This window comes from Teleopsis dalmanni, unplaced genomic scaffold (genome assembly GCF_002237135.1).
Source record: "Teleopsis dalmanni isolate 2A unplaced genomic scaffold, ASM223713v2 unscaffolded_contig_1195, whole genome shotgun sequence".
Classification (NCBI taxonomy): Eukaryota; Metazoa; Arthropoda; class Insecta; order Diptera; family Diopsidae; genus Teleopsis; species Teleopsis dalmanni.
The window spans coordinates 1-9,876 of NW_024032577.1; the positions used below are offsets into that span (position 1 = coordinate 1).

A 9,876-nucleotide genomic window follows, 5' to 3' on the forward strand; every position below is an offset into this window, starting at 1 on the left:
CCGTGTCCACCATAAGACGTCTAAAAAATATAACAAATTAAATGGACATTTAAATGTTTAATTTAAATGACTAAAACGACTAAGGTTTACTTACCAAACGATGTTTAGTATGTATATCATGAGACATCAAAATTTTATCGCATAGACCTTCTTCAATCAGTTTTATTAGATTATTTATACGTTGGCCATCAGAAGGCATATCCACAGCTGGGTTAAGCTGATAAAAAGAGCACTCAGTGCCAAAGAGATCATATTGTAAATAACAGCCCAGTTTGGAAAATTCCAATAATTGTTCTATATCAAATATGGTTCCTGTGATTTACCAAAATGTCGTATTATTTTAGGTTTAATCTATTTTATTTTCTAATTTTAACTTACGATCCAGATGCGACATAACACACTTATCAGCTCGTCCACCAGCTTCTAAGTAAAGACGTACTATTTCAAATGGTGCAGCAGAATCTCGACCAGGGTGAAATGAAACACCACAACCTAAAACTTCTTGTATCTCACCGGTAGCGCGTATGGCGCGTTTTTCAAAATCTTAAAATTAAATTATTTATAAATGTGAAATTTGTTATATGTATGTACATATGTATACAATTAACACTGCTGCTAAACTCACCATGTATAGGGTATGTACTGCCTACCTCACCAATAAAACCACACTTCACCATACCAACACCATCTACTTCAACACCATTTATAATCTCCTTTGAATAAATATCAGTCATTTGCTCGACTGTTAGTGAGGTGTCCTTTTTGTCCTGGACATCATGTATGTAATGTCCAGTTCCAGCTATGATATGCACACCAGTACTTTTGGAGACATCAACCATGAAATCCAAATTTCTCTTCAATCCATGAGAGCTATTCTCTACGATTGTTCCACCTCCAAATTGTTTGTATAAAGCCACATCCTTTTTGGCAGCATCTCGTGAATTTTCATCATAAAAACGAACATTTTCCAGTGATGAATATGGATATTGCCGTATATAGCCCAATGTTTCCATAGATATTTTGCTTTCCAGTGCTGATTTGAACTCTGTTGGAGGTTCGCAATGAAAACCTTCAAAATCGAGAGCTATGTGCTCATGCGTTAATGTGCGACCCAATAAGTTGGGTTCAATTGTGCCCAAAACTGTATATCATAAATATAATTGAAGTTATATTTATTTAGAGATGCAAATAAAGAAAATAATTAAAATAAAAAAGGAGTAGGAGTAGCTGTTTAACAAAGACGATCTTGTCCGTTTTGCCAAAATACAAAGCATAAGATCACTTGACCATTATTCGAAATCTAGCGCATCTTTAAAGAACAATAACTGATATCTGGTCGCAGTAAGAGTAGAGGCGTAAGTGGAAGAAACACTTCAACTATTACACCCGATTGTTATAGTTTATAATGAAGATAAAATAAAATGGATATATAATAATTGGTTAACTTTGTTTATTATATTGTAAATAATTTACATTCGGTTTCAAGTAGTAAAATAAATTATTTGAAAGTATAATACGATCAGTTTTGATGTAATTAGTTTTTAATAAAAAAATTTATTATTAAATGTGATTTTATGTCAAAAAAAACTACTAATCATTCTAATAAAATCTTAAAAAAATTAAATTTTTTTAGTACTACTTCGGTTCTGCCAATGGATTATATTATACCAGCATTTAATCTTATCTGTCATTAAACATTCTATGTTTTTATCTCTGTCTTAAGCTACAAGTAGTTAAGTTAATTTACGCACTATTTTACTGATTTAATCACAGAATAGTTGTGATAATAAATGAACTACTATGGTATGATAAAGAAGAAGATCATGACAATTCGAAGGGTATCAAAATCTAAGCTACGCGGATATTAGAAGTTCAATTGTTAGAACTAAGATATGTTCTTTGAAGAGTAAAGTCAATCTTAATGTTATCCATAATATTGTTTTCATGTTTTTTTGGTTTTCTTGGGACATATCGCAGTCCAATATATTTGGAAGTGATCAATTTTAGTACTTTATCGATTAAACTCATGTGACCGAATTTCATTTAATTAAAGAATTGAAAATATAAACAATTAGTAAGTCTTTGAAAAAAGTTTAAGCAGATAAATATCCAAATTAAACAATTCATAATAAGTAATAGGTATATCACACGCTGCATAATCAGCGTTATAAGAACACACAACTCACCGGTTTGTACAATCGGCATTATATATTCCCTGCAGTTCCAACAAAATGGTTGAGACAAGTATTTCTCGGAGTATGCATTGAGTAAAAATATTCTTACTCAATGGTTAAAGCTGAAAAAATAAAAATTGAGTCACAACGAGTCCATGTGACACAAAAATAACTCAAATACTATTTCCCCGATTTCTGCGACCGATTTTTATGAAATTGCCATCACTTCATTTTTAAGATTTTTTGAGTGATGCACACTCTATGTATATATACTCTTTGCTGCTGCGGAGCAGTAAATTCAAACCCTGATATTAAATGCAGGGACCGTAACAGTTATCATAAAAAAAATAAAAATCATCTTATAACTGTTATCATATGCATTTTAAAATAAAACTCAAAAAATAATAATTAAATTTGATTTTTATTATATTCATCAAAAATAATAATTATTATATGCCTTTTATTTTTTTCGCGCAGCAATAACTCTTAAAATTTGCTTCTTATTTTAAAACGCACAAATAACTGGTATACTTGCGTTATATAATATAAAAAGCAAGAGTATCGCGCAAATTCTGCGCGATATTTTTAAAATGAAAATATAAAATGCAATTTTCATACAAGGTAGTTGTTTTTGCAATTTCATAGAAAATGTTTGAAAAGGTTGGTGCAGGTAAAGATTTAGTTCAGTTTTTTGTTTTTGTATTTTGGATTCATATTTTGTATTTATCTTTGTATTTTGTAGGAGAACAAATTTGTATGTAAAATACAAAAACAAAAAACTAAACTAAGTCTTTACCTGCACCAACCTTTTCAAACATTTTCTATGGAATTGCAAAACAACTACCTTGTATGAAAATTGCATTTTATATTTTCATTTTAAAAATATCGCGCAGAATTTGCGCGATACTCTTGATTTTTATATTATATAACGCAAGTATACCAGTTATTTGTGCGTTTTAAAATAAGAAGCAAATTTTAAGAGTTATTTCTGCGCGAAAAAAATAAAAGGCATATAAAAATTATTATTTTTGATGAATATAATAAAAATCAAATTTAATTATTATTTTTTGAGTTTTATTTTAAAAAGCTCATATATAAAAAGCATGCATAATATTAAGGATAAAAGTTGTTAGAATGATAACTATTTACTTAAATAAGAGTTTAGACAACTTTTTGTTGCTGCTTTTTTTCATAAAAAATTTTAAAATAACTGTTATTTTCGGTCCCTGATTAAATGCATGCAATTTTACGTGCTGCTTGCTGGTGCCAAGCATTAATTTCAAAAACAAATAATTACACCAAAAACTAATTTGACTCTTTTCTTGTACTGCCTGCCTTCGTAACAAGCAAATCTGTTTATTGTTTTCATTTTTGTCCTTCATTCATCAATAGTAAAATTTTTAGAAAGAACAAGCATAAGCGCGATCGATCTAGCAGCAGCGCAGAAAGAAGTAAAATCTTCACTCCGCCCTCCCGTGCCTTTTTCTGAAAATTTAAAAATTGAGTCATTGTGACTCTATAATATTTTTACTCAATGGCATAACTCAATTCTCAAATTAATGCTTTATGTTCTCAATGAGAGAAAAATGCTCAAAAACTCAAAAATTTGCAAAGTGAAAAGTGAAAAGTGTTGGTGCAACAGGGCCCAGGTTACAACAACTTGAAAAGGAAAATAGAGAACTGCGAAAAAAAATTGAATAATGCAGTTTTTTTCTAATTATTATGTTTTTTTGTTAATATTATAATAATTTTTCTTATTATTATAATGTTTTTACTCATTATTATAATGTTTTCTCTGATTATTATGTTGTTCCTAATATTATAACATTTTTTTTTATTATTATCTTTTTTTCTCATTATTATAGTGTTTTTTCTTATTATTATGTTTCTTTTTTATTATTATAATGTTTTTTCTTATTAATAAAATAATGTTGAACAAAATTAAATTATTGAATTAAATCATTTTTAATATTTTGACTACTGAAAACTGTTATTATCATTTTTCTGACCTGAATAACGGAATAAAAAGGTGATGTAGTTAAGAAAACATATTTAGAGCGTTTGATTGTTAGAATTTTAATATTCATATATTTAAATTAATTATATATTATATAAATATTAATACATTACATAGTATATTATACAGATACAGCGTTCTTAATTTAATACTTTTCGTTACTTTTTGATCACATTCTGTAAGTCTACTCTATGTGGCTAAAAACTAAAAGATTCAAATAATGCAACGAAAATTAAGTTGAACAAAATCAATTACCAAAATCTTTATGATTTATATTAAGCCAATAGAACTCATTGTTTCTCCTTTCCATTTACCTAAAGTGCTTCATGAAAATAAATCTATAAAATAAGTTGTTTTCAAAACCAACGAAATCAGAGCAATTTACTTACAATTTTGCAAAATATTTAATATTCTACAGTCTCGGTTTATCATTCGTGCTAAATTGACGTTGTTTTGCGCTCAACCGATAGTTTACAATTTTGATTCGAAGTACCGTTACTTCTTCTTTTGTTGTTTTATTTAATTTGATTTCTTATAAATATTCTATAAATACTCCACAAAACAGTTAAACAAATAAAAACACAAATAATCATAAACATAATCAATATAAGAAATACTAGTTGCAGTGTTCTTTTTTTCTTTTTTCCGTTGATTGGAATCAAAACCAACAATAATAACTTTTAATAAAATACAAAAACAAAAATAATAAGAACAGCAACGACAAACATATTCCCCACGGACTAAGCACAAGCAAGTGCCTAAAAGTGAAACATGAGTGAGCCTCCGGATAGGGGCAAACATTCTGGCCAATTGTTTTTTAACACTGATGCAACAAAAACGCTTAAATACTATTCCCAAGGCCCAAAATACATGGTGATGTCAAGAATTAATAGTAACGACTCCCTAATGAACGTCTCTCCTTTCCTTATAAAAAAAGTCATTGACAACGTATGTGGGAGCGAAATTGAAAATTGTAAAAAACTGCGCAACGGGACTCTTTTAATTAAAACTAAAACAGTCACGCAAGCCGCAAATTTAATCAAACTTACATCACTTAACAACTTTATTGAAGTTAATGTCACTGAACATAATTCGCTTAACTGCTCTAAAGGAGTCTTCTATTCAAACGATCTTAGAGAAATACCGGAGGAAGAAATTCTTGCAGAATTAAAGCACCAAAATATCATCGAGTTAAAAAAAATTTTAAAGAAAGTCAACGAAGAACTCAAAGAAACAGGTTTAATCATTGCTACGTTTGCATCTCCTACCTTACCAGATGAGATCAAAATTGGCTATCAAATAGTTCATATCCGTCCTTACATCCCTCTTCCACTCCGTTGCCGGAACTGCACACGTCTTGGGCACACAGCCACACATTGTAAAAACTCTAAATTATGCGTTAACTGCGGACTTGCTGACTATAATTGTTCAAAAACTAATGAAAAATGCCTAAACGAAGTAACATGTATAAACTGCAAGGAAAACTTGGTCTCCGATTACAAACATAGCGCTATTAATCGAATATGCCCTACTTTTATAAAACATAAAGAAATACAAGCCATCATTACACTCCAAAAGACGGACAGAAAAACAGCGCACAAAATATACACTGAACGCCACCAAAACGGGAATACTTCATATGCAGCTACCATACAAGTAACCAACGACAATAACGCCAATACAAAAAATGATATAAATACTATCACCAAAGACTTATCACCACAACCCAGCAGCTCCAGACATCTGATATCCTATAAAGATATTGTTCACACCACATCAACGGCTAACATAATAAGTAAAATAAATCCAATAATTTCAAATATAACTAGTGAAACCAACACCACTGCTAACCTTTCACATTTATCGCACATAACTCCTGATAATAAAGTTAAAATTTTTCCTACGTCTATATCTAACCGTCTAAAGACACAACTAAAAGCTAAGTCAAAAAAAAATAATAAATTGAAAGCAGATATCATAGTAAAAAAAGACAACACCAGTGTACGCCCTAATTCAGAAAGCGTTAAGGACCCATCTATGGACTTCAACTAATATAATTATACATTACAAATATATACATCCATATTATCCATATTTTATTATATCGTATTATTAATATTTTATTATTCCTTATTACATTTCATTACATTTTTTGCTTATATCATCCTATATCCTCTATAATTTAATGACTCTTAATATTCTCCAATGGAATCTAAATGGTTACATCAACAACTACAACCAACTCCACATCCTTATAAAAACCCACAACTTAAAAATAATTGCTCTTCAAGAGACTCACATTCACTCTTCTAATAATATACCTATCCCAATTAATTTCACTCTACTTACAATCAACTCGTCTGTTAACTCTCATGGAGGAGTACTCTTGCTCATCCATAACTCAATACAATATGAGGAAATTGTACTCAATACCGACTTCGACTCTGTCGGAGCCCTGGTGTACTCCAAAATTAACTTTACAGTAATATCGTCATATATACCCCCTAACAAAAATTTTTCATTAAAAAATCTACGAAACATATTTAATAAGATTCAAGGACCCATTCTAATTTTAGGAGATTTCAACAGTTGGCACCGCTCATGGGGCTCGTCATACAATAATAAAAAAGGCAACTCCATCTTCAAATTCCTATCTCAATCATCCCTTTTAATCCTAAACGACGGCTCCCCAACTCATTTCAGTACTCACCATACCTTTACCCATATTGATATCTCCATAGCGTCACCCTCTATCGCCTTAGAGGCAAAGTGGAGAATAGAATCCAATCTTTGCGGGAGTGACCACTTCCCTATAATTATCTCCCTATTCGATAATCCCGTCACTTGCTCCTCGAAAACTCGGGCAAAATTCAACACTAATAAAGCAGATTGGAACAAATTCAAAGCCACTGTTGACCATTACAGCTCAATAGTACCAATAAGTGGACACATCAACCAAGAAACCGCAAATATCATAAAAATTATTAGACAAAGCGCTCATTTATCTATCCAACAAACCACCCAGTCCGCTAATAGAAAACGTATTGTACCATGGTGGAATTCTTACTTAGAAAAACTCAAGGATATAAAAATTTTTCAGTGGAATAAGTTAAAACGTTCAATTTCTTTAGAGAATATAATTAATTATAAAAAAGCAAATGCATTACTCAAAAGAGAGATAAAAAGGTCTAAACGTAAATCGTTAGAAAATTTCACAGCAAATATAAATTCATTAAATTCCTCACAAAAAATCTGGTCCCACATTAATACTTTTTGCGGGACCAAATCTCGCACTCCTATTCATTGTATTCTTAAGTCCGATAATCATTCTACCACCAATAGCCAACTTATTGCACAGGAACTCTGTCAATACTGGTCATCAGAAACGAATGACAATAACTTTTCTTCTACCTTCCGTTGTCAAAAACAGTCCTTATTAACATTTACAATTAATTATTCTCTGTCCAAAAAAGCTCAGCTTATTGAAGAAGACATTTCCCTCATAGAACTAGAAATAGCACTAAAAAACCTTAAAGGGAAAACTCCTGGACTAGACAGAATTTCCTACCCAATGATAAAACAACTTACCCCAACACTTAAAAAACGATTACTATCACACTACAATAACATTTTTCATAATTATTTACCGCAACAATATAAGACCAGTATAATCATCCCTATACACAAAACTAATACAAACAAAACTCTTCTTACATCTTATAGACCGATATCTCTTAACCCTTGCCTTTCTAAAGTTCTTGACAAAATTATAGCTAATCGACTATGGTGGTTTGCTACTATTAACAAACTAATAGATAGTCGTCAAATTGGTTTCAAAAAAGGAAAATCAGTAGCTGACTCTCTAGTTTATCTAGACAGCAAGATTACTTCTGCCCTTTCAACTAGAAATCACTTATCTATAATTTCCTTAGATTTTAACAAAGCGTTTGATAAAATAGGCATCCACTCTGTCATCGATGAGCTCCATTCTTGGAAAGTTGGACCCAGGATAATCAAATACGTTACTAACTTCATGTCCAACAGGAAAATCATTGTCAAAAACTCAAACTCATTGTCCTCTTCTCTCCCTCTCCATAACGGCATTCCCCAGGGATCACCAATTTCAGTCATATTGTTCATTATCGCTTACAATAAATTAAACAAGGTACTTTCAATTCACAATCATCTTAACTTCTGCGCCTACGCTGATGACTATCATATCTTCAATAAAATAAGCAATAAGACATCGTTAGACCTGGACAACTTCTTCACCGACATTCTTAATTGGTGCAACACCTCTGGCGCTTCTTTATCAGTCTCAAAATGCAAACATCTTCATATTTGCCGCAAAAAGTCATGCAACTTTAAAATCCATTCAGCCCAATTCAATTTACCCACCACAGGTTCTTTGAAAATCCTTGGTATGACCATCAACAAACATTATACCTGGAATACCCATATTGAAAATCTCGCCCTTTCGTTATCTAAAAGCCTAAATATTATAAAGTGCCTTTCTAGCGCCAAATTTAACTGCAACGCAGCCACTATTATTAGTATAATAAAGTCCACAATAATTGCAAAACTAGATTATGGACTTTACCTTTACGGTTTCTCACCTAAATCACTCTACAATAAACTTAAAACATTTTACCACTCAGCTATCCGACTAGCTTTTAGAGCCTTCCCAACAACACCTGTCAACAACCTTCTCTACGAAGCTCAAGTCCTGCCACTGGAGATGAGAAGAGACCTTCTAACCGCCAAATTATCAAAACTAATCCTTAACTGTAGACATTCCCCCTTATTCTTAGAAGTAACCAAAACTATTAGAGCAAAAAGACAACATAGAATATCATCCTCTCTGCTTAAATCAATATCACTTTGCAATAATTTTAATATCACCATTACTCCTACCCCTGTAAGTTACCCTACCAACCCGCCCTGGACATTTAGCAACTCTCTTTTGAATACTAGTCTCCATGACTCCACAAAAACCTCTACACATCCATCCATCTTCCAAAAGAAGTTTCTAGAACTTAAGTATGCTCTAAAAAGATACTCCTTCATATATACCGATGGTTCTAAATCTGACCTCGCGACTTCCTTTAGCATAACAACCGACTCTTCTATAATTAAATCTTCACTTCTACCATCTTACACCTCAGTCTTCACATCAGAACTAATAGCCATCTACGAAGCCCTTACCATAGCCAAAACTAAGAAAGGCTCTTTTGCAATTTGTACAGATTCTATGTCCGCAATCCAATATATATCTAATTCAGCTAATCTGAACTTTTATGCAACTGCTATCAGAAACATTCTATCCTCTAATCACAAACGTCTTACCCTGATTTGGGTCCCTGGTCATTCTGGGATACGAGGTAATGAACTTGCAGATGAAACAGCAAAAAATGCTTGGAAATATCCGTTCATACTTACTGAAAATCATAATAGCTCAGATCTCTCCAGTTATATAGATACTGTTTTTAAAAGCAAATTCTCAGAAATCTTTGATAACTCCTCCTCTCATTATAAAAACATTAACTTCAATAAAACTTCCATTTTCAATTTCACCCCTCTTAAACACGATCATAAATTTCCGCGTGCATACCTTACCAAATACATCCGATTAAGACTAGGACATACCAATTTAACCCATTCACATTTATTCAATAGATCACCACC

General features: G+C 31.6%; 3 protein-coding genes across 3 annotated transcripts; 2 read left to right on the plus strand and 1 right to left on the minus strand.

The window, feature by feature from the left end:
- Positions 1 to 3: 3 nt before the first annotated feature.
- On the minus strand, positions 4 to 2,389 carry LOC119663963 (phosphotriesterase-related protein-like; the record flags this gene model as incomplete). Its single annotated transcript, XM_038073550.1, has 5 exons — positions 2,187 to 2,389; positions 626 to 1,141; positions 379 to 543; positions 95 to 312; positions 4 to 20 (listed from the first exon to the last, which is right to left on the minus strand). Coding segments are annotated over exons 1-5 (935 nt in total), but the record flags the coding sequence as incomplete, so codon positions are not given.
- Positions 2,390 to 4,997: 2,608 nt separating this feature from the next.
- Positions 4,998 to 6,243, plus strand: LOC119663965 (the record flags this gene model as incomplete). Its single annotated transcript, XM_038073551.1, is given in 1 exon segment — positions 4,998 to 6,243. A coding segment is annotated over 1 exon segment (1,246 nt), but the record flags the coding sequence as incomplete, so codon positions are not given.
- Positions 6,244 to 9,295: 3,052 nt separating this feature from the next.
- Positions 9,296 to 9,876, plus strand: LOC119663966 (the record flags this gene model as incomplete). The annotated part of the gene is given in 1 exon segment (XM_038073552.1): positions 9,296 to 9,876. A coding segment is annotated over 1 exon segment (434 nt), but the record flags the coding sequence as incomplete, so codon positions are not given.